General features: G+C 41.4%; 2 protein-coding genes across 6 annotated transcripts in view; one reads left to right on the forward strand and one right to left on the reverse strand.

Annotated features, from left to right (window-relative positions):
• The window catches only part of CAMK4 (calcium/calmodulin dependent protein kinase IV), a 77876-nt gene extending 69602 nt beyond the window's left edge, over window positions 1-8274 (forward strand). For both annotated transcript variants that reach the window (XM_033163991.1, XM_033163990.1), the window contains 4 exons: window positions 2514-2589; window positions 4959-5085; window positions 6073-6225; window positions 6939-8274. In XM_033163991.1, coding sequence (XP_033019882.1) covers window positions 2514-2589; window positions 4959-5085; window positions 6073-6225; window positions 6939-7160 — 578 coding nt within the window. In that variant the 3' untranslated portion in view covers window positions 7161-8274. The remainder of the gene's footprint in view (window positions 1-2513; window positions 2590-4958; window positions 5086-6072; window positions 6226-6938) is intronic.
• A 5186-nt stretch (window positions 8275-13460) lies between these two features.
• On the reverse strand, window positions 13461-24596 carry STARD4 (StAR related lipid transfer domain containing 4). 4 transcript variants are annotated; one of them, XM_033164383.1, is made up of 7 exons: window positions 24581-24596; window positions 21932-21934; window positions 19766-19880; window positions 19116-19165; window positions 18039-18165; window positions 16347-16461; window positions 13461-15246 (listed from the first exon to the last, which is right to left on the reverse strand). In XM_033164383.1, coding segments are annotated over exons 2-7 (636 nt in total). In that variant the 5' UTR covers window position 21934; window positions 24581-24596; the 3' UTR covers window positions 13461-15019. The 4 variants fall into 4 exon arrangements, with proteins under 4 accessions (XP_033020274.1, XP_033020275.1, XP_033020276.1 ...); XM_033164384.1 differs by lacking the exon at window positions 21932-21934 and having other exon boundaries at window positions 19766-19876; window positions 24581-24593; XM_033164385.1 differs by lacking the exons at window positions 21932-21934; window positions 24581-24596 and adding an exon at window positions 22595-22743.
• Window positions 24597-25828: the final 1232 nt, after the last annotated feature.

Genomic DNA, 25828 nt, shown 5'->3' on the forward strand with positions numbered 1-25828 from the left:
GGAAAATTAATGGTATTTCTGTTTGAGGTAATGTTAGGTGAGCATTCCTAAAGTCCCAACTGAAGGCCACTGGAAGCTGTGGCCTTACTATCAGGCAGGGTGAGGCAGCCATGTCAGGCAGCTGGTTCTGAGTGTCATGAAATGACAGCAAATGACTGGTTAAATCATTTCTTATTGCTGTGGTTTTTTCTGCAAAGGAGATTAAGAGGTGCCTGTGGTACAGTGGTGCCCCGCTAGACGAATGCCTCGCTAGACGAAAAACTCGCTAGACGAAGGCATTCGTCTAGCGGAAGGCTGCCCCGCAAGACGAAAAAGTCTATGGGGCTGCCTCGCAAGACGAATTTTTTTCGTCTTTTTTTTCTGTCTAGCGAAAACCGCGGTTTACATTGCCGCTTTGCTAGACGAAAAAACCGCTAGACGAAAATATTCGCGTAACGAATTATTTTCGTCTAGTGGGGCACCACTGTATATGTGCTAACTCTTATGAGGCTGAAGACAGCTCAGTCCCCACAAAATATATGGAGATGGGGCTGAGCCCCCCCCCAATCTTGAGGGGCTGGGCCCTGCCGGGCCTCCCCGCCACGTGACAAGACACACACACACCCTGTTTCGAGCAGAACTCAGCGCCTCTGCCCATTTTCTGCCTCAAGATGCCAAAATATCTTGACTGGCTTTTAAGTAGTATGCACCTTGACTAAAGGGGTGCCGTTGCTGCTCTGTCTCAGGCAGCAAAATGTACTGAGCCCTAGGTGGAGGCCCTCCAGGTAGGGCACTGGAAAGCTCCTCTGCCATCGCTCTAGCAGTGGCAGTGTTCTGTAGGTGGTGGCCCCAAAATGGAATGTTCTGGCAGAATATCAGAAGAGCTTTGAATCCACAGGATCCAAAGTCTCTTTGTTCCTTTGACACCCCAGAAAAGCTGGAAGATGTACACCAGCCCTGTAGCTAGTTATTTCCCTTGCCATCGGTGTCAGTGAGAAGAGGAATTTAAAAAGCCAAGTTGGGGGAATGTCTCCAGAAAATCCATTCAGACTTACTTTCTGCTCTGGCCACTGCCAGCTTAGGAAGTGGTGGTTTTTCCACCATAGAGTCATTCCCCCCTCCCTTCCCAATCTTAAAATTGCCCTGTAAATGTTTAAAACATTAGCAAGAGTCAAGATTAGATTATGTTGCGTTTTGATAGGAAGAAATAAATCTGTATGTTTCGACGCACCACCAGCCTGGGGCTTTTAATAATAGATGTAAATAAAGGGCAGGGGATTCAGAAATTAGAAACGCAGCAAAATAATGTCTAGACAAAAGCAGGATTCCAAACAGGAAAATTTGAAACAACCACATGCAGTGAGAAATGGTGGTGTTACTTGTCCATGAATAATTAACTTCTGAGAATAGTCATGCATTGCCTGAGGGTAGCAAGGCAAGTCAACCACAAAATGGAAATAATAGATTATCACTTTTTGAGCACATTATGTATAACGAGCTAAGGTCTGACATCTCAGATAATGCACTGATTAAGACATGCAAGGAATACAAACTCACTTTTCAAATCTGAAAGGAAATTAAAAGTATGGATAATTAACAGTGGACTCCTATGCATCCCTACTCAAAACTAAGCCCTATTGAGCTTCCTGGCACTTACTTACCAGCAAGAGTGTGCATCCTGAACGAGGGAGAAAGAAAAAGGGGTTGTTGCTAGTTTCTTTTCTTTTCTTTAAAAAGAGCCTTATCCCTTGACTAAAATAAATTGAACCTATTTGGGGGACATTCCACTGGAGTCTGGAACCAAATGTTTTTCGCTCTTTCCCTTTTGCCAGACATGGAACTAGACAATTGAACAGGACATTGTAATTACAAAGAGTTATACCAGTAATTCTCAGCAACCCTTACCAAGCAACAGTACCTAGAATTCTTTGAGGGAAACGATGTGCTTCGAATGTCCTTTAAAGTATATACAGTACACAGCTGCAGAGTCAGATTTCATGGTCCAGATTTCAATTTTTTTAAAAAAAATTAAGGGTTGTAACAAAAGGTCCCACAATATAAGCCAGTATCATCAATCAATTGAAGTGCAGGAGACAATTGTTTGAGAGGGGGCTGTGCTTTTTTCTGTGCTTCTGGAGAGGCTTTATATGATAATATTACCTAAGAATAATAGTTTAATAATATTCATTCTGAATAGCTTCACTATATCTCTTTCCTGAAACACATTCTCCTGGCACATATGAATGCACAATTAATGCACATATTTCAGTAAAGAAATTGGTCTACCTTTGCTGAGCTTAAGCTGATTTATTTATTTTTATTATTTTTATTTTCTTCTTCTTCTTCTTCTTCTTCTTCTTCTTCTTCTTCTTCTTCTTCTTCTCTCACATAGGAATTCTAGGTTTCTAGAATTTTGCTTTTTCTTACCACTGCCTCTGCATTGGGCCCATCCATGCTGGCCGCTGCTCTGTTTCACTGTTATTTCTTTCTACATTAATTTTTTGTTTTATTGACAAGGTTTTTATAATCTGCAGCACCGGAAATACTGAGAGGCTGTGCCTATGGCCCAGAAGTGGACATGTGGTCCTTGGGAATAATCACTTATATCCTGTGAGTTTGGCTAAAATTTACCCTATATAAGCAGATGTGATTCATTTATTAGTTTGCTTGGTTTCTCTTCAGAGCGTATAAATATTTCGCCTTACTGAGCTAGTTTTTTTTTTCTAGCCACCTGATTTTGTGTTCTGAAATGTGTTTGGAAGATGGTTCAAACCGTACATTTAAAAATTTGTACTGCCCCTCATTTGTTGAAAATTGAAGTCTTTTGGCATGCTTCTCCTTCTAATTACGCTTTTTTTAATGGATAGCCGTTATGTTTAACTGGAATAGCCATTGATCTTTAACTGGAATGAGTGGCTTCCCTCACACTGATCATGAGTGAATTGGAATTTATTTTTGGCTGCAGTTTATGCACTTTACACAGGAGGAAGCCTTATTAAACACAGTAAAAACTTACTTCCAAATTAATATGGGTACAATTGCAGTACACACCACCTTTGTCCACTCCTATGATGTTCTGCTCTGGTATCAGCATTATCCTTTAGCCAATACAGGCAGCCATGAAGGTGTAGTATCAAAGATTGTCACCCCCTTAGGTTGGACATCCAATTTGCCTCATGTTTGTGGGAGAAGTTGAGAAGTAAGTTCCCAGCGCTCTCCCAGGAGAATAGGGAACAGGGTGAGAGGGGGGGGCTGTTCTCCAAGATAGCTTAAACAATTTTTTGGAAACCCCTTTTGCATTGGGTCTTTAATTATACTGGAGTTGATACTTGCATTGGGGCTTCTTTTGTTAAATCTGAATTATTATTATTATTATTATTATTATTATTATTATTATTATTAATACCCCAGCCACTCTGGGTGGCTTTCTAGCAAAATATAAAAAAATAATAAAATGTCAGACATTAAAAACTTCCCTGAACAGGGCTGCCTTCAGATGTTTCCTAAAAGTTGTGTAATTCTTTCTCTCCCTGACATCTGATGATGGGAGGGCGCCACTACTGAGAAAGCCCTCTGCCTGGTTAACTATGATAGAACCAGGGCTTTTTTTCCAGACGGAACTTGACGGAACTCAGTCCCAATGCCATTGCCATTCCAAGAGAACGAGGGAGGTGGTCATGGTGAGTTCCGGCACCTCTTTTTCTAGAAAAAATAGCACTGAATAGAGCCAATTGTTATCTACAGAGAAGGCAATCGCCATTGCAGCAATGGTGCTCCTTCTTTTAGTGTTTGTGGCTGCAATTTTGTAAACCTAGATGTGCCATTAGAACAGCAATGGGGAAACTGCCACCCTCCAGATCTATCCAACTATTTGATATCTATTAAGACTACTTATATCCCACTCTTCAACTGTACTATTTACACCCAAGTGTTGCTACATCCTTTTCTTTTCATAGAAACCAATAGATGGCAGCCTTGATACCTACCAGGTTTTCTGCTGTGTCAGCCCCAGAACAGAATATTTCTAATGCTACTTTGCTTCCACCTACAGCCCAGTATGAGATATGCTTAGGTTTCAAATTGTCTAGATACTTTTTAATCCTCCCAAATGTTGTGAAGAGAAATAAATAGATTAAAAATTCTTCATACCTATTGCAAAATCCTACGTGCTCTGTTAATCTCTTATGGCCTGATCCTGTGAGCCATTGGCCGAACAGAGTAGCACATAAGAACATATGTGAAAAGCTGCTGTAGCAGGAAGAAGCTGGTCTAGGACTTATTCCTTTATTCCTTTAGGCATGGGGATATTTTATGGGGAGATGAACATGTGCCCCTACAGTCTGAGAAGGGCCATTCTATCTGATGTTCCTTACTGTACACACTTGCATTTGACGCTTGGTACTGAAGACTTTTAAACATGATATGAATAGCATGTCCAATATTATTTATTTCTTAAAATTAATACACCGCTTGATTGTAAAAACAAACAAACCCTCAGAGCAGTTTACAAAGCATAAAACAGTAAAATCAAGAGAAATTTACAAGCCTATTTTAAAACACACAAAAGTTAAAATGCTAAAACAGTTTAAAATTGCCTCAACTTCCTAAGCATCTGGGTGGGCTTGTCTAAGCAAGGATGTTTTTAGCAGGTGCCAACAAGAGTACAGCGAAGCTTCCTGCTTGATCTCAATAGGTGGGGAGTTCCAAAGTGTAGATGCTGCCACACTAAATGACTGAGTTCTTACAAACGCTGAATAGATATTATGTGGCATGATGTGTAGTAGTGCCAATTTCGCTGATTGAAGTGAAGTGGTCAAGTGGCACATGCAGGGCAAGGTAGATTACTACAGAGGTTACACATTCCTGCGTATTTTGCAGACATAACATGTGCTTTGTGTCAAGGAAGCGAAAGCTGATCTACGGGGTTGTGCTATCTCACCAATAATGATGTAACAAGTTTGTTTATTGCTTGTCTCTAGACTCTGTGGTTTCGAGCCGTTCTACGATGAAAGAGGAGACCAGTACATGTTCAAAAGGATCCTGAACTGTGAATATGATTTTGTTTCCCCCTGGTGGGATGATGTGTCTCTAAATGCCAAGGATCTGGTATGTTCAGCTAATTCTGCCATTTACCATCACCATAATTTTATCCGGATAATCAGCATTGTACTATACATGTGGAATCTACTTTATTATAGGTTATATCCTTCATTATAGGTTTTATCCCCACAGTGTTTGTGCATGAGCAAAATAGACTTCCACCAATGCAATGGCACATCTACTTCCTATCCTTACCTCTGCAGCCCCCACATACTGTCAAAATTTGTGGAGGGTTGCTGGACCCTATGGAACGGATTTGGAGGTGGGATTCATGGGGCTGCAGGAGACAGAAGAGCAAGGAGAAGTCTCTTTGCATCAGCAGAAATCTGCTTGTGTGACATTGGATTTCACCCAGTAAAATTATAGCCTGAAAGTTTTGAATCTTAATATTGTTCAGATGCACTTTTAGCACGTTACTAGCCCAGTTCATATGCCGATTCAGCTGACAACAGTCTTTGGATGCTAGAGGCACAAGCTTGGCCGACTCCTTTCCATCTCCATTTTTGAGGGGGAGGGATAATGTGTGTTGAGAGTTTCTATCCATGCATTCACTGGATGTTTCTACCCAGTGGTTAGAGTCTTGGACTAGGACCTAGAAGACCAGGATTCAAATCCCCACTCAGCTACCTTGGGTGACTTTGGGCCAGTCACTACCTCTCAGCCTAACCTACCTCGTGGGGTTGTTGTGGGGTTTGAAAGAGGAGCAGAAGAATATATACACCACCTTAAGCTCCTTGGAGGAAAAGGTGGGATAAAAATGCAATAAATAATCATAAATAATATGTGTGGAGCACTCAGATCAGGTTTACTCTTAACGTTGCTTCTAAACAGTTGTTTGATGCTTGAAGTGTATATTGGTTGGGTAGCAAGTTGCTAGCATATGAAATTGTGCAGCAGCCTCTCCTGGGTGCATACATCCTTAGGTTGGAGGCTACAAGGTTTCTGAGGAATGCATTTCCCCCCCCCTTACTTTTAAATCATCTTATTATGCAGGTTAAGAAGTTAATTGTGCTTGACCCCAAGAAACGTCTCACTACATTTCAAGCCTTACAACACCCTTGGGTCACAGGCAAGGCAGCCAATTTCGCTCATATGGATACAGCCCAAAAGAAACTCCAAGAATTCAATGCTCGACGTAAACTTAAGGTACATTTCAGGGGTGTGGGGTTTTATTGTTTACTTTTGGGTGGATTCAAGTAACTTACTTTGTTAACGGAAGACAGCACAAGGGCTCCTCTACGTAGCACCACACTTGCATGCTATTTTCACCGATGTGTGTATTTTTATGCATGCGTCACCAAAGTGCATGGATTTTTGTACCTGGCCAGAGAACTTCAGAGAAGTGTGGCTATTTTTTTTGTTTGTGTATTGCTTTGGAGAGTGAGAAGTAGGTTTGCCCTTTAAATGTAAAGTGAATTGAATTTCTCTCCCATCCCTCATAGCAACACACTTAGAAAAAGGTAAGGAGGGGCTGCTCTAAAGAATACCTAAAAAGGTGAAAAATGTGTGGATAAAACATGCTTATTCCCCTAAAACCTACTCTGTGCACAGATGCATATCACCCAGTCTTAGCAGAAACAGGCTGGTGTCTCAGTAACTTCAATTATTCTGGCTTTTAGCAAAATATTCTCCTTCATTAGACCATACTGATTTGTTCAGTTTGGAGACACATTCTGTCTGGACACCTGCAAGTCTAAATAGAGTTAATTCATACATTATGTAGGAGAGAATCTACTGGGAAGTGATTATAGCCTTGCCTGGGTTGGTGCACAGTGGAGACAGATGGGATCGGTGCCACGAAACCACAGCATAGGTGCCAAGAAATCCAACCATTCTTGTTTGTTTTTATTAAAACCCAGGCTGCAGTGAAAGCTGTTGTTGCATCAACTCGTCTTGGGAGTGCAAGCTGTCACAGCACCCACGACAGCAATAAGCCCAGCCAAAGGCAGTCTCTGCGCCCAGAAAGAGAGGACAGCGTGGAGGGAAAAGAAGAAGAAGTAGTAGTAGTAGAAGAAGAAGCAAACTTCACTGAATCTCATGAAGAGGACGCTCATGAAGAAGCAACTGAAGGAGAATCTTAAATCTTGGAGTATCTTATTCTAGCCAAGTTCTGACATTCCGTGCACCAGCCAAGATACCATTCAGAAACAAATTACAAGCATGGCTACTCTGAGTGGCTTTGCCTCGGGATGGAAAATGCTCTAGCTGGTGACCTGAACTTCAAAATGCATGTGACTGCTTCTGAAAAAAATAAATAGTTCACAGTCTTTTAATGGCATGCCATGGATAAAGTGATATTTACAGTAATACCAACGAATGAAGTGGAGAGCAGGGAACACTCCTTATTACCAACATGTATATCTCATGTAGAGTGTTTATAGAAGTGAATGATGATTATGGCTTATTATACAAGATTTTCTAGAGATCTTGACATTTCTTCAATCTGCTTCTTTTCAAACTCATAATCACCTAGTAGATCATGGGCGCTAAGACCCGCCAAGTGTTTTTTAAATGGCATATGAAATATTTTCCATTCATCCGTGATAATTTACAAACTGTTTACAATTGAAAACTTAAATATTTATATGCAAAAAAAAAAAAACATTCCACTGATTCCTGTGAAAGATTTATTTGAATGGCTATGAAACTATGTTCCTTAAGAATGCCTTACCTCTATAAGTAACCATTTCTGTACAGTATTTTGATGATAACTAGAATATCTTCAGACTTTGGTCACATTACTATCTAGTATTACTTTTACAAAACAATGTTAAGGATAGTACTCAAACCGAGCAGGTATGTGTGCCATTGTTAAGGTACAATTGGAATTAGTCATGACTATGAAACTGTGCACCTGTTTATACAGAGGGGGATTCTGCAATTAATGTCCTACAAGAGGAATATTCAACAGCATGATACTTTTGCTTTAGGATACCAGTCAAGGTACTTGCCATGGGCAGCAATAGAAATGCTTGCATGATTAGAGATACATGAGAATTGTGCAGCCAGTTGTTGTTTTCTTTTCGTTTAATCCGTCAGCATAGACTTGATCTGTATAAGTGTGCCAGTAAAGAACAGGTTGAGGTTAGGATAGGACACTGTCACTGCAAAAAAGAAAGAAAATGTTCTATTCAGGCACTTGTGTATATTGGGTGTTACAATCTTTACTCGGCCAGGTGTAACCTATGCGAGTTGGGGGGGGGAAGCAGAATGGATAGCATTTGTAATACATTTTGTAGCACCTGAATTTTTTAACGTATAGATAAAAGCAATACAAAGAAATTAGCATGCAACAATTAACTTTTAGTGCAGTCCTATACTCAGAAGTACGTATGCCCCACAGAGTTCAGTGGAGCTTACTCACAGGTAAGTGGGTGTCGCATTGCAGCCTCTGTTGCTTTTCAGGAACACAGCCAATACCCCAATACATTAGTTATTTCTTGCATTCTTTTTTCTTTGCCTTTGAAATAGTATTATCTTGTAGAGAAACAAGAATCAGTTAAACTACAGAAACCAGGAGGATGCACATATTTTGTGTCTTCTGTTCTATTGTAGTTAGAAAGGTAGTTAAATATTTCTACAAGACTTGGTAAATTAAAACAACTCTGATAACGACAGTTAGTTTTTTGCAGTGAAAGTTTCCTATATGACTTTTGAAAGCTGCCATGATATTTTAACTCATTTATAAATGGATAAATAAGTAGATCTTACATGAAAAATATTTGTTTTGCACATGGAATCATTGTGCCCAAGCACACGAACTGATTCCAAAATGTTGTTCTTGGAAAGTGTTTGCTTGTCTGGCAAAAGGAAGAATTCGAAGTGCTTAGCTAGAAAAGCACAGCACAATCCCAAGCAGTTCGCAGGTGGGGCTATTTCTTTTTCTTCTGTGAAGAGGAATGCTCTGGACTTGCATGGAGATTGCCCACTGCATGCAACATGAGTTGATATAGAAGAAGGCTGGTGACCCCTTTGCATGTGAAATTCTGTGCACACATCAGAAGTGCCAGATCACAGCTTCTGGGTACAATCAGCTGCATGTCTGCTTGAAATGAATCAAGGGCTTTCTCAGCTGCACACTGTGACTTGCATTATGTGTTCTGGGTACTGAGCCTGAAGTTGGAAGCAGGTTATTGCTGCCAGGAAAACAGAATTGTTTTTAAATCCAGCCATTCGGGAAACACAGGGTACATGCAGTGATTTCCTAGCTTCTTATACAATTGCTTCAGAAATCCTTCCAGAAAACTAGCCCCCACCCCCCCTCTCTCTGGTAGCATGTTATCAGAAGTCTGGAAGCTACTCGTGCTGTGAACCACACCAAATATATTTTTAAAAATCAGCATCTTGGTAGCAATGAGGTCTGGGGACAATCAAAACTCATGAAGGTTCAAAATTCGGTCCAGAACCTTCAGCTATACTTATTCTAGATACATTTGATTTGGTGTGCAAATCTGATCACGATAAGCACTTGATCAGGTATGTCAAAATTATCTGTGCTCTTGGGAAACCAAGATTCCACACTGCATTGGTGCTACCCATTTTCTGTAGCAATGAAATTGCAAACTGCTAGAGCAGGGATAGTCCACATGGCACCAGTCTTGTTGGACCATGGACACCCATCATCCCTGGCCTTGACCAATGGTCATGCTGGCTGAGCTGATGCAAGTTGTAGCCCCCACATCTGAACGGCACCAGGTTGGCCACCCCTGACATAAAAATCACACCCTTGCTTGTTAAGGAGGATTTATTACTACTGCTCGTTATGTCATAGGAATAGTTCTGTGGGTGTGATCTGTAATCAAATGTTTGAAAGACACCCAGAATATGAAACCCATGCAAGGTTATGGGGTATGGCTAACAGACAATGGTACAGTTCAGAAGCTGTTGCTGTTCACCAGATCTAATTGCAGGGAGTTGGACTAGATGATCCTCAGGGTCCCTTCCAACTCTAAGATTCTATGATCTCTGCCATGCTGGACCATATGCTCTAATAAGCATCAGCTAAAATTAAGGGAGTGTGTTATATCTGATTCTGTATGGGTCATGGAAATTCCAGTTTATAAGAGTCTTTCAGCTCAATCTTACGTATACTTACTCAAAAGTAAGCTCTGTGGAATTCAGCGGGACATTCTCCCGGTTCAGTGTGCATAAGGTTGCAGCCTTAAAATGCGACTTTGATTCCGTGGTTGCCTAAGGAATAGCATTACCATTTCACATAATGGTATGAAAGCAGCTTACTGTGACAGGGGAGGAAAATGAGGTGTAGACTAACATTGGATGCATGCTATTGGTAAAGTTAATTAGACACTGGCATTTTTATTATTCTGATAGGTGAGATAAGATTAGGGTCTAGTATAGCAAGTACTATTATAAAATTATTTCACAGAGTATGTTTCTTGTGAGTGCTAACTTATTTCGCCACGTCAACTGTTCCTGGTTGCAGAACAGCAACAAATCTATCAAATGACTTAAGTTGATTTTAAGTCTCTGTTCAGCCAGGCTACACCCTGTCAAGGGGACCTGCAATTAAATGTTGCATTGGGGCTTGCCCCTGCTCAAGTTTCCAGCCACTTCATTGTGTTCCCCCTTCCCACCTGGTTTCCCATTTTTTCTCTAACAGCCAGAGAACATCCCATGCCTACCTAGCATACTGAGCCCTCCATGGGTTTGGGGGGGATTTTTTTGCCCTAAATATTTTTGTACTCCTGCAGACCTTGAGGACATAGGGTTCCCTCAAGCAGAGCAACTGGTCCTGCTGCTGCTCCTACTGCTGCATTTTCATGTACATAATCTCCACTGCTCAGCCACTGAGGTGTCTCTTACTTTTGCATTATCAGTAGATAATCAGCAGAAAGGATTTCAGGGGTCAGCATGCACCATGACCATTGAGAACAGCAGGTAAAGAGACTGCACAGACCTGGAAGCAGATTAGGAGTGCCTAAGGTTGACTCTTACAACAGGGATCAAGGAATATGGCAGAAACCCAACCATGATCATGCATCTGCAGCCCATTTGCCGTTGAATAATCTCAAGTGTGCAATATAGAATACATGTCTAGTATAAGAGAACTAGGTTGTTAATAACCAATTTGTAATGCAGGTAGTATGTCTACCTTATTAGTATGTCTGAAAAGCATGGATATGGAAGGTCTCAATTGCACCATGAAACTTTCAAAAAGTTTGCAATGCACTTCAGGATTCTCGTTGCAAAAATTGAATGGCTTGCTGCACAGCTGCAATCCCTTGCACAACCATAAAGTAGTTTATGGGTTTTCATCTAATATTGGCTCGTACTGGAGAAGCTTGGCACTGTTAGTGTAGTGGCTAAGTGAAGAGAGGTTGCCTCAAACTCCCTAGGTGGCCTTTGGCAAGCTACCATCTCTGAACCTCAACTTTCCAGCACCATGTGCAATATAGGCTCATGATATAGGCCTACCTTACAGGACTGTTGTAAAAGTTACTGTGCTAATTATTTATCAATGTATAGAAAACAGTCTACAAATGCTAATATTCTGACTGAAGAAGGAACAGGAATTCTCTCCTGCTCAGGATTTTGGTGGGCACAATATTGGGATGTGTACTTCTAGACTCTTAAAAGGAGACATCGTCCAACACAGAACAGCACAATGCTATGCATGTCTACTTGGAAGTAAACAGTGTTAATAGAAGTGATGCAAAGGTATATAAAAATTGCAGCCTTAAACCTACTAAAATGAATGAGATTAAGCACACTTAACTGTGTTAGATTGTGGCCCAAGGCACTTGACTGAAGCATAAAAACCTTCCTTTTCCCCATTAATGAAATATGTGCACTTTTTGTGGGACTATCACCTAGGACCACTTTCAGGTAAAGCATTGAATGATTATGGTTAACCCAAGATATGTTGCACAAAAGTAGCACTAGCAAAGGACCCTTAGAGTTGGTTTGGGCAACACTTGTGTATGTGTGATTGCTATGTATGCATTCCCTGTACTGTATATTTTCCCCACCTTCGTTATATTTGCTTTGTTATATTTGCTCCAAACATCTAGCACATTTTGGTTGCTTAGTGTATAAAAAAAACAAAAACCATTTGCAATCTTACTAAAGAACAAGAAATAGTTGTGTGTGGAAATGCCTGAAAACTATAACCAAGAATCTGATGGCTCAAGCTTGCAAAACCTTTCTATCACATGATAAAGTAAGTATTGTTGAAGTCTCAGAATTAGGCATGTTTGCATATGCCCATATGAAAACAAATTATCTGGAGAATGAAGAGAATGCACTTTGATGCTGAAAAGTTTTAGTACTTTGCATGTACCATAAAAATAAACACATATGTCTAGAGAAGTCTGTTTGTCATTCTGTGATATCAGAGTTTTATATAAAGACCTTGTGCGGGGGGGGGGGGGGTACTTAGAACACCATATATTTGTGAAAATTGAAAATGCAGTGACAACCCAAGAGTCAGCCCCACTTTTGTGCCTTTCAGAGTTTCTGATTTGGATGGGTGATGCTTGAGTGACAGAGCACTGGATAGGATCTGGAATAATTTCCACAGTGTGCCCAGGTTCTGTGCTTTATGTTATGTTTACATCAGATGAGCTGACAGGAAATACATCTGTGCAGGATCCCAAGATCTGCCTAGTAACTCCTGAAATCCAACACCAGCTTTCAAGCTGGTGCCTTATGATACGATGGCTCACAATAGGCACGCGTGAACTTGTAGTTATGGAGGAAAGCTCAAAAATACGCTCATGGACTTTTGCACTTAGTTGTCACAATAAAAATACACCAAGTGCTAAAAGTCCACAGCCCCAACATGATGCTTCCTCCAGATCACCCACACCTGTCACAAAGATGGTATGGGGTGTCAGGCATGAGGCAGGTAGAGAGATGCAGCTGCCAGTGCACAACTGGCAATCTTAAGGTGCATGCCTGATTGGCAAGCCTTTCTAGTCAATGAACAAACAGCTAATAAGTGCCAGTGTCGAGCCTGCTGGGATTGGCTGCAGGGCTTGAAGTCAGTGCCAAGCAGCTGATTGACAGCAAGCTCAAGCCCTGTTTGGGTCGCCTGATGTCCTAGTGACAACAGGCAATTGACAGGTGGGTGGGACTAGCTGGCCAGAACCAGTTCCCCTACCTCTTATGTAAGGGCACATGCTTTGCTTTAACCCCAGCTAAAAAGCTGGGAAATATGTTTGCCCAAGACATTGGAGCCTCAGTGCTGGCTGAAGCAGACCGTGCTGGAATAGGCAGACAATCAATAAATTTTTTATTTATTTTTTTATTTCTACTCCACCCATCTGGCTGGGTTTCCACAGCTACTCTGTATAAAGCAGATTCGTGTGACTGGAAACGTCATCTTATTTTTTTCTTTTTAAAAAAACAACCACCACCAATATTTTGAACTAAATACTTTAATATACATCTTAAGCATCTTATATAAATAATCTCTCACCAGTTATAATACAGAACTGCAGCACAATTCCTATATATTCTTCCAGCACTAGCACCATCTCAATGACTAGCAGTCATTTCAGTAGAACTGTGGGTCACTTGTACCAGCAAGTGGATTTAAAAACATCTGTTTAAATAATTGAAGCATATTAACAATTTAAAAAAATAAACATCATCGTGAAGCTTTAAGAAGATTATGCTCTACCAACGTCTCAAATGAATTCTTTCCTGGTAAGTTAACATAAGAGCAATCTTAAGAAAACGATGTCCTGGAGTATAGGCCTTAAATATTATTAAACTGTTTTTACGGAAAATCTAGATTCAATTCTTAGGTGCACCCAGTGAAAGTTAAGCACTGTTAAGTCCCTCCAATCTCCTATCGAAGGATGATACATTTTACAGATGTTACTAATTGAAACTTGTCACCATGTACTAGTAATAATCAGAGCAGTTTTGCAAATAACCACATGCTTTACTATTTTGTTACCAGTAACAACTACTGCTAACTTTTTGGCTACAATGGCTGGTATGCAAGTAAGTTTTATTCAGAGTAGGCCCACTGAAATTAAAGCTTAAGCAAGGTCCATTAATTTCAGTGGGTCTACTCTGAGTAAGAATCAGTTGCATCCCACCCCAAATAACCAATGACAGAATTACTCTATAAAGCAGTAAAGTATGGAAACAGGAGCACAGAATTCTCTACAGTGCATAAAGCTTTTTAGGTTAAAGATAATAGATTCTGAACCATCTTTTAGATCAGGATTAGCAAGCAACATAAAGTACATGAAAGCATTAGTATTTCGCATTCATACATTTAGCCCTTGAAAAGAAAAGATGCCAATGTATTGCTATTCCCACTCTTGCAGATCAACTCCATGTTTACTCAGAAGCAAGTCTTACTGTGCTCAATGGGGCTTCTCCCTAGTAATAACGTTTAGTAAAGCAGTCTTACTAAATAAAGGGGTTGCTTAGTTACCTTTGGGGTGAAATTAGCTAGAGCAGAACATGTTTTCACCTCCCATTCTTCACCTTCCCTTTGTGAAAACCAGCATCTTCCATGGGGGTACTACAAATGTGAGCACTGTGATTTGCATGCTTTGGAGCTATAACCGTTCTGGAAATTATGTTGTGTAGGTCAGCCCACAGACTGTATTTCTGCAGGGAACACATGTTTTCCATCAACTTGCTAGAATACTCTGAATTAGAGTCCTGTCCAGAATGTGGTTGTGCGAGTGTCACGGGCTTCTGTGTCCATGGCTTGGCTGAGAAGCAATGATGTGCTGAAGGCTTGCCAAGTGAGTTTCAATGAGCTCAGTGGATCTTACTTCAGAGTAAACCATGTTTTCAGTTCTCCTGTGCAAATGGGACTACCAGCACCTATAAGGAAAATACTACAGACCTTCATGCAGGAAGCTTCCAACCTATCCTAAGGTTTTGAGAATCGACTATGAGGTGCAGAATATGATTGCAAGAGACACACAGAGCTTGAGGTCAGCACAGATTATGCTTTCAGGGTTTTTCTGAGATCAGAATAAAAGTTAGTCAGAGTACTGGCCATAGCCGTGTCCACCGCCGACTGGGGGAGCATCCCACGCAAATCTGTCTGGATGAAGCCTATCAACAGGCTGTGTCTAGGATTGTCCTTGAGAGGGAAACAGAACCAGCCACAGGGGTGGTTAAAACCTCGAACATAACCCGGTTTTACTTCACCATAGTCCAGGCTGACACCTGTTTTAAAATAAAACACAGTTGTGGGTTGAACCTCTCGAGTAAAGGGAATGCACCTATTTTTATTTCTGAGGAATCTTTTAAAGGTTTTATTACAGCCAGGATCCCAAGGATCCTGTGGTAGAGGGAGGCTTCCTTCTAACAACCCCAAACTCCAGACTCAGGGGATCTAGAGTGTCAGCAGTTCGCTGACAAATCTGGAGAAGCTATATGCAGATTTATTTATTTATTTTTTAAAAAGGGAAGTCCCAATATGTAATCATTTGTCTTGCCCCTGTTCAAGTTGTGCTAGTAAAGCTGAGAGATTTCTGTCCAAGGCAGTTCCTTATAATCATATGGGGAACGTGTCCATTTCTTGGAACAAGAAATGGTGCTGTCTAAAAGAAGCTACCCAAACCAACCATCCCCCATCCAGAGAGAGGCGGAATTTGGGGACAAAGTTACCCAAGAACACATTTTTAAGTCAATGTGAAATATTTACAATATTCTAAATCTGGTCTGAAACATGGCAATCTCCCAAGCAAAATCTAGGTCTGGTTCTTTGCTCCCCAAAACAGTTACATAGAAGAGAGAACTGGTTTGGGACTCTCCTTCCTTGGAAGTTTTTAAGTAGAGGTTGGATGGCCACCTGTCATGGATGCTTAACCGAGATTCCTGCATTGCAGGGGGCTGGACTAGATGACCCTCGAGGTCCTTTCCAACTCTACGATTCTATGATTGAATGGCAAGCATAGCAGCACCTGCTCAAATTCCGCATTTTAGGCAGTCAGGAATGGCACAGGGTCCAGGTTCAACCTGTCAATCCTAATCTGAGGCCAAGTGCAGCTCACTCACCAGAAAATGCAAGTTAGCAATCATATTCATTCTACTTTCCTTTGCACTAAGTGACTTTTGCATAGTACTTCGATCTGCCAAGTGACAGACAGGATGTCCTTCTTCGTGGCGCTAGTTTATTTCTAATTTTAGCTTTGAAGAAGTGGGTGTCAAACCAATAATTTGTTGCAGACAGCAGCACTAACGTACACAGATTTGATTTCTACAGGTTTAGGTGTGCTTTAGACAGCAAGATTAGAAGATAAAAGAGGTTTAATTAGAATTACCGCATGACAGAATCCCGTCTTCGTAGTCTGTTGTGCAAGAGAAGTCAACAAACTCTCTGGGAGAAATGATGTTCCACAACTGGCCAGCTGTGGTGTACCGCATAATACAACAGTTCTGCAGTGCAATCACAAAATGCCTGTTTAGGTAGTATTCATTTGTAGAAACCTAGTGTTTATAGCTATGCCAAGCAATATGGAGACTGTGTTGAAGGGTCAAACTAGATGAGACCAGAAATAAATCATGACAGTTTCATCTTTTTAAGCTCTGCAACAGCAGTTCCACACCCTACCCCAATTTGGATCAGGTCTGTGGTATTGGGGGTTGTGGTTAGAGGGCTGTCTCTTGAATGTGAAGAGATACAGCTGCCATAGTTCTGCCCGGACACTGAGGTCCAGTGCCAAGAGCCTTCTGGTGGTTCCCTCACTACGAGAAGCCGTTACAGCGAACCAGGCAGAGGGCCTTCTTGGTAGTGGCACCTGCCCTGTGGAATGCCCTCCCACCAGATGTCAAAGAGAAAAACAACTACCAGACTTTTAGAAGATATCTGAAGGCAGTCCTGTTTAGGGAGGCTTTTAATGTTTAATAGATTACTGCATTTTAATGTTCTTTTGGAAGCTGCCCCAAATGGCTGGGGAAACCCAGCAAGATGGGCGGGGTATAAATTATATTATTATTATTATTATTATTATTATTATTATTATTATTATGACTCAGGACCCTATGTAGCTGAATTTTTTTTAAGTTTAAAGAGACAAGAGACTTACCCAGTGTACCATTAGGTCTCCCACCTAAAAAAAAATCCAGCTACAGGCCTAATATGGATTTAATTGACTGCCTGACTCAAATAATGAACTATACAGATTTCTCTTACTTCAAGAAACAATCAGATTTTCCTACAAGTGCTCCTGATTATTCCAACACGCTGAGATGAATCATCAGTCTTATCTTAAATAATAAACATATTTAAGAAAGCTAGGAACAGATTCTTAATAGGAGTTAAATTCACTAGAAACAGTAAGGAGCTAGCTTAAAGCTACACACATCAGAATGAAAGGTGCCTGGCAAAATGTAAATAGTCAGAACTGGTGAAGAATCTGCAGGCTTTTTTTAAAAAAAAGGTATTTGCTTGTGTTTCAGGATTCATTAAGATGCTGTGCTGAAACCAGGACAGTTCTGCTGAAGGTCACTTCTTGGCCAAGAAAAGAGACCTTGGACATCAAAAGAAAATAGGCTTTAAATTAAAAATTGAGAGCACGATGCTGCCAAAGGTCAGGAGTTTAAATCTATCACAATGGGATTAACTTTCCCACTGAAGCCAATGGGATTTAAAACTGTTTCTGGACAGTTCAAATTTAGTTGGAAGTTATATCAGAATTAACGCTCAAAACAGCTTGGATATGGTTGTATTTGTACGCCCTAGTTTTCAACTCCTCAAAATGAGTCGCTTTCTTGAAAACTGCAAAAGCTATTTTGTTCACTTCGGGGTTTTTTTATATATCACAGGTTCTACCACTGCCAACAAGAATGTCAAAGTGTCACTCAAAGCACAATGTATGAAGTGTGGATATATGCAAGCAGAGAAGCTCCCTTCTTGTTGACTGTAACACTTTAACTTGCATTGCAACTGCTGTGCCAAATGAAAAGCATGCAAGTAGAACTTCCGGTTGTGTGATAAATGAGTGAAGCATTACCTCTTCAAACTCATCAACAATATCCATCGAGGTCAACAGACTATCCCAGTAGAGTCGATAGGGTCCAGGACGTATGTGATCTACTATTCTGTTGGCGACATCCTCCACAATTCCTTGTGCTTTGTAGCTACAGAATCAGATTTAATACAATGATGCTTAGAAAATGTCAATGCACCTAGCAACTTTCTACCAGTTTAAATAGGAATAGGAATAATTTTATTGGCCAAGTGCATTTTCCAACATACTTGGAATTTGCTTTGGCTACATTGCAATGTAAATGTATACAAACACTAGTACATTACAGAGCAAGAGCCGAGGCTGTCCTTCTCGGCGCCTTTTAAGCTGTGGCGGTGAGTGTAGGCCCCGCCTCCTAGGCCCAATGGAGTTGGCCGGAGGAGGGAGCGGTCTTCCCAAGCACTCACAGGAGCATCAACAGCAGCAGTAACTCATAAATAAATAAAGTAATTCATACATGGGTCATGCACGTGCCAATATCTCTTTTATTTTCCATCAGTATCTAGAGGCCTTGGGAATGTTAAATTCCATCCATTATTCCTCAGATTACCCAATCCTCTTGTGCCAAAGCAAAAAGTTATTCTCCATGAACTTTGAGGGTGGGGATGGAGGCATACCATGTTGGATTTCATTCATTCAGTCTGAGGCGGAGGGAAAAGGAGGTCTGCCAAAGGTTTTTTAATGAGGACTCCCTAAAAGGAAAGCTACAACAGGACCTACTCAGCCTCAGAGAACTGTCTACAAATAAAATAACCATATTTATAACAAACAAAATGTAGCAGAGAGGAGGATGCTTAGCACCAGAGGCGTTATATTCCACAAAGCAATCAAAGCCTCCCACTATGCATTTTTATGCTTTTACAGTATGTCCATTGTAGATGCAGAGAAACTATCCTGAAATGAAGTATGATACAGCAACAATGGCTGGAGGGCACAATGGATTGGGGAGTGGCTCACTCCTGCTCTAATATGGCAAGATTCTTCCTCTCATAAACAGCCCCCTCCCTTTCTACTGGAAATTATATTTATGAAAGAATTCATCTCCTCTGTAAGTTAACTTACACGTATCCATTGAATTCTTCAGACGGCTTACGCCAAACTGTCGTATCTTTCTGCAGGAAAAAAAAATGAAGATCACAATATTTGTACTTTATTAAAAATGACTCAATCACTTCACACCTCTGAATGTACAAATATAATGACAGAATCAAGAACTACACAGACCACAGAGGGAACTTTTGAAATATAGTGCATCTTTTACCAACTTGTTCATCAGTACACACATTTTAATTCAACTGTAGCTTTTTAAAAATAAATAAATGCATGCATTAAATTGTCATGTAAATTATTCTGGTGAATGAGGAGAGAAACAAACACCAAACTCAGGTTCTGTCCCCCCACAACAAAAGGCCTGCCTTCCCACCAACAAAAATCCTGGCTACGCCCATGTGGAGGATCCCTGTGTGACCTCTAGATTGTGGAAAGGTAGAAAAAAGAGGAAAGTGCCCTCAATCTCCTTGTGTGATTTTCATCACTCAAAAAAACTAAACACCAAAAACAAGGCTTTGACATCTACCCACTCAAATGTATGGTACTTCACATATCATCACACCATATAGGCCCACCTAAAACACAAAAATAGAATATAAATCACCATACTCATTTATTAACAAAAGAAAAGAATCTGGAAAAGTAACGGCTTGGTAACTTACTGTTTTCTTAGTAAGTCTCCATTCACCATCTTCCACATTGTAGTACCGGATGACCGCATTTTTAAGCTTTGTAGCCACAGAAGCTACATCAGGAAAGTCTGCCATTCTCTTCTGCCTACAGAAAATCAGGAGGTAAAAATAACAAAACACAGTGATTTACTGCTCCTTCTCAGTTCCCTGTTTGGCATTAACACTATAATAATCATACAAGCCTCAACTTCTCTCTAAATTGCACAGCTGCATGATTCAGGATCATCTTGAGCAAGCAGCAAGTGTTTTTCTCATCAAAGAAGAAGCAATATATTATTGCAGTGTCCGACAATTAAAATACACACATTTCAAGATCTAAACACATATGTTGCAAGTGCTGCCAGCCTCCTTCTTGGAAGAAGCTCTGAACACCAAACAATCTAAGCAAGTGAGAAAGTGACCTTTGAAAGGCTGTAGTGCGCTAGCCCAGATAAGGTGGTTAAGGTTCACACAGGTTGAACATGGAGCTTGGAACTCTGGTGCTAAGATTTCACAGGGTATATGCTTACACTGCTCCATGGCTCCAGGTTGGCGTGCGCCTCTGTGACATCAGGGAAGGTAAGCAAATGGCATTCCGAGGGGCTGTGTGGCTCATGCCAGAACAGGCCCCCTACAAGATCAGATATTAGTGCCAAAAACATGAAGAAGCTCAAGAGAAGACTATGAAAAACGGCACAGGAAGACTGTCAAATGAGAGTCAGTTGGACAAAAACAGAACCTAACATTAACCCAGATGTCTCCATTAACATAGCAACCTGTTAAAATGGTGACTGACGTGTCCCCTGTTGCACCATCTAGTAAAAGTGCTTCACATACAATGATTCCAGTGATGGGTGTCACTTCTGTGTGTACAACCACTATCTGTATGTCACACTCATGATAAGCACCCATCTGTTTTGCCATGTGCATGCTCATCTTATACGACTGCACACATTTTCCTACATGAAATTTATTTCTCTGCAGGAAACCACTGTGGGTGAAGGGGTTGTTACTTTCACAAGTGGCATTTGTAAAGCAGATTGCTTAAATTAAATGCTTATTGTTAACAGAGAAATGAAACCTTCACTGAAAGGCCAATCAGTACAAATATAGACTGAAGATTTTAAAAGTATGCCTTTTTAAGGATGGCCATTAAGATGCCATTTTCAGTTTCAGTAAGTGCATGTATTAAAATATTGTTCTTATAATATCTGATGCCTGATTAACTGAGAGACACTTTTGTAGTTGATTAAACCTTTAAAATAAAATAAACTAGCATGCCAAAAGCATCTGGAGTGCCACAGATTTCCTATCCCCTCTCTAATGGCTCATCCAGCTGGTAACTTCTACATCTCTTAGCATAATCTTAAACATGGCGACTAAGAAGTAAGATCCACTGGTATCAATATATTCCAAGTTACTCCTAGAACTGAAACACTGGCTCATAGTTGGGCATTAAACAGAGACGGCATGTAGCTGGCCTAAGAGAAACTTACAACGTGTAGTTATTTTGTTGTGCCAGTAATTATTGTCTGAATACAGACAATAGTAATACAGATATGATAACCCTTGAATCAATACACAACAATTCTACCAATGTCTTGGTCATGCAGGTTGCATAACCAAACACTGATCCCATGGCCTCTGATACAGATGCATAGGCGTAGCCAGGATTTATGTTCCAGGGGACAGAACCCAGCTATCTGTGATACAATTGGTTAGTTAGTTAGTTAGGTATTTTTAAATTATTTGCTTGATTGGGGGAGGGGCAACTGCCCCCCCGGCTACACCATGGCAGGTGACCAATAGAGCCAAAGAGCCATCTATGCACAATGTGCAGCTGCTAAAAAACAAGTCTGAATGTTTACTATTTAGAAGCACCTGTGACCTACTTTTATACAACTATGCAAATTGGTCTTAATTAAATGTGCTGTTTGTTCCCATCCCATTATCTCTCTCACAGATAGATAATAAGGTGCTTGGCCAACCAGAACAGCTGAGGCTTGTGTGCCAGCTCTCTAACAGACGTCTACTTACGAAAGCAGGTGCCACGCTCAGAGCAAGGAGCTGAAAACTATTTGCTCCTGCCCTGCCTCTCCTTAGCCAAGTGGATAAAAAAACCGACAACCTACTCATCTGAGATGAGTAATGGCCCACATTCTTCTACTCCAGAATAAAGAGTAAGGCTACATATCCTTTCACTCCAGAATAACCTGAATGCCACTGTGATGATATGTACGTGTCAGCCAAGATCTGCGGAGGCCAGGGTTCAAATCCCTACTCCTCCATCTACTGTATAGCCTAATCACTGGGCCAGTCACTATCAACTTCACACCAGATATTCTCCTGAGGATAAAACTGGGGGCGGGGGGGGGGAGCATATATGCCACCAGTGAGCTCGTTGGAGGCAGGCTGATATAGATGCAATATAAATACCAATGAATTCGATACATGCTGCCTGTCCTCGGGTTCATGGGGGCGGGTGGGGGGTCTAATCAGCCCACCGCTTTCTAATCTCAACATCCAATGTTATAGGTTTGGCGCGGGGGGGGGCGGTTTTCTTCGCGTTCCCCGTTTCCACAAGGCTGGGCTCTTTTCCACACGTGAGGTTTCGCTCGTGCCTCGGAATGCGGGCACGTGTGAGAAAACGTCACGTGTGAAAACGGCACGTTTTTTCGGGTAGTGAGAGGTGCTCACGCGCGGAAGCGTCTCGCGGGTCAGGGATGCATCTCCACCACCACGGGTGACCCAAGCAAGACAGGATCTTTCGTTGCGTCTGCCCCGCTTCCCCAGCCGGGCAAAAAGGCAGCGTACGCTTACCAGGATCCCGGGCTGCGAGGAGCGACTTTTCCGCCGCGGACGGTTCGGCGCCACGTCGAAGGTCCCCCGGACTCCGGCCACGCGAGCCCCGCCGCTGTCCCCGTTACTTCTCCCCCCAGCTCTGCGCTTCTGTTCCTTCTGCAGCGCTCACCCGGTCGAGCAGCTCATGTTGTTGGGCCAATCAGAGCTCAGCCGGCATCCTCGTCGCAGCCAATCGCAGCGCGCCCGTCTTTTCTCACCTCTCCTTCCCCCGCCCACCGTTTCGCCTCCAAACCCGCCGTCGGTATCGATCTCCCAATGCAAAATTCATGGCCCTTAAACCACGCCCTAACTGTCCGCCCCTCTCTCTCTCTTCGCAAAACGGATGACAGGCAGCCCGTGCTCATTGGGCACATGGCTAGAGGGAGGCGGGATGAAGCGCGGGGATTGGCTGACGTGCATGTGGAGTGACAAAACGGCGGGGGCGGGGAGAGAGAGAGAGAGAGAGAGAGAGACCAGCAAAGAGAATTTTGCGGCGCCTGAGAGAGGCTTTTGCCACGTTTATTTTGGCAGAAACTTTTCTGGACCGAAGTCCGGCTCATGTGGTGCAAAAACATCACCTGGAGGATTGTGCGGTCCAGGAAAGCTGCCTTGTTGTGGCATAATAATAAGTTGGTTGGTCTTAATGGTGCCACCAGATTCTTTGATGTTTTGGTGCAACAGACTAACTGGACCCACCCCAGTCTTAGGAGTGTGAATGTAAAAGTGGAGTAAAAGTGGAGTTGAGGATGCTCCTCTCCAGAGATGACAGGAAAGAATTAAGAGGGCGGAAGGCTTTCCAGAAAACGTCTGGCCATTTGAGATATAGGAATACTAAACACTCAAGCACTTAATATAATACGTTCTGCTATGATGTAATCACATATTTCATACCTCCCCCAACATTTCTCCAATGAAAATAGGGATGTCCTATTCCATAATAATAATAATAATAATAATAATAATAATAATTTTATTTTATTTTATTTATAACCTGCCCATCTGACTGGGTTGCCCCAGCCACTCTCGGCTGCTTCCGACATACTGTATATAAAATCACCATAATCATTTTTTTTATTTATACCCTGCCCATCAGGCTGTTTCCCCAATCAATCAGGGTAGCTCCCAATAGAATATTAAAAACACAATAAAACATTAAACATTAAAACATTTCCCTATACAAGGCTGCCTTCAGATGTCTTCTAAAGTTTGTATAGTTACTTAAGGATGTCCTAAGGGCAAGTGGGACATTCCGGGAGTAAATCAGAAACTGGGCCAGCTTCTGTAAATCTGGGACTGTCCATGGAAAAGAGGGACAATTGGAAGGTCTGGCTTTCTTAAAACGATGGAATTTCGTTGGGCTTTGATAATATTTTTTATCAAAGTTTCTATCATACCTAAAATAATAAGCATTTCAAGAACAGTGAAGTTTATGTTGCATCTATAACACAAAAGGAGAAAACACTGTAAAATCAGGCCAAACTTTAAACTCTCTTGGATTTCAGCTGCAATTAAAAAAAACATTTAAAAAAAGATTAAAAACTTAGGTTGCAATCCTGTACACACTTAAAGGGAAAGGGAAAGGTACCACTGACCGTTAGGGCCAGTTGCGGATGACTCTGGGGTTGCATGCTCATATCGCTCTATAGGCCGAGGGAGCCGGCATTTGTCCGCAGACAGCTTCCGGGTCATGTGGCCAGCACGACTAAGCCGTTTCTGGCGAACCAGAGCAGCATATGGAAACGCCATGAGCAGCGCACGGAAACGCTGTTTACCTTCCCGCTGGCATGGTGCCTATTTCTCTACTTGCACTTTGACGTGCTTTCGAACTGCTAGGTGGACAGGAGCTGGGACCAAACAACAGCTCACCCCATCACGGGGATTTGAACCGCCAACCTTCTGATCGGCAAGCCCTAGGCTCTGTGGTTTAGACCACAGAACCACCCGCGTTCCCCTGTGCACACTTACATAGGAGTAAACCTCACTGAACACAGTGGATCTTACTTCTGAGTCAACAGGCTTGTCCTCTGAAGTTGCCGCTTACTGGCATGGCATCTGCTCCTAATGGGCAGATAGTCAACAGGTGATGCTTATCTTAGAATGAAGACAGTGATTAGGAAAGCTTCAAAGATTGAATTTGGGCTGCCGTGCAATTGCTAAGAACACCAAATTAAAAATATGGCTACTTTAATTTGTCTCTTCTCAAAATGTCCTTAAGAATAGCTTTTCTAAACCAAGATTAATTTTGAAAGTCGAAAGGTTTACTGAAGGTCAGGTTTCTTAAGCTTTCTGCCTTGCAAACTGATCAATAATGATGAACAATTAGAAAGATGGCTGCCACATCTTTCTTTTCTCCCGCTCTGCAATTTTCTGTACTGTTAACCAAGCTATCCATCTTCATGTAAAAATCAATAAGGTTTTAAAAGAAAATAAGATCATTAAACCCGTATACATGCTCTGTGCAAGATGAAGTCGCCTTTGGCAGGATGACATCAGAAATCCCTCAGAATGTACAGCTGCAGAAACAAGTATGGCATAGTCAATAGTGTGCTGGGGGTACCTGGATTCAAATCCTTGCTCTGATAAGATAGTCACTTATGCATTGCTTTAATAGAGGAGAAAGGGGGACATGAATTTGCATAAAATTTGCATGGTAAATTTATACATATAGATGCACATTTAGAATTAAGTACTAAGGATGGCAAATAATAATAATAATTTTATTATTTATATGCTGCCCACCTGAATTAATTTTTCTCCGTTTCTCATTTTTCCAATCTTACATTCAGTTCTTCAGGTTTTCACATCAGTATGCCATTTTTTTTAAACAGGGTCCTCATGAAAATTCATTAGCATGTTAGTGTGAATTTTTCCTTATATACATTTTTGTAGGCTGCTTTGCCAAATCTGCACATTTTTGCTAAGTCATTTCCCCTAACATAATGCATTTTTGGATGTCATTTGATTAGAACAAACGGGAGTGGAAATTGCCAGCATTTATTTATTTGTCTAATGTCTAGAATGGACATCAATCCCGTAAATGTGTTCAGTATTTGCTGTTGTTGCTTTCAGTTCACATTGCGTTTCCTTTGCGTTAAAATGAATGGTGTGGAATAACGTAATGACAACATAATTTACACAATTAATTGCATAAATTATATAAGATATGCAATTTTGCCACGGTGGACAGTGTGACAAATGGCATAGTCTGGGGTG

Source organism: Lacerta agilis, chromosome 11, assembly GCF_009819535.1.
Source record: "Lacerta agilis isolate rLacAgi1 chromosome 11, rLacAgi1.pri, whole genome shotgun sequence".
NCBI classification, from domain to species: Eukaryota; Metazoa; Chordata; class Lepidosauria; order Squamata; family Lacertidae; genus Lacerta; species Lacerta agilis.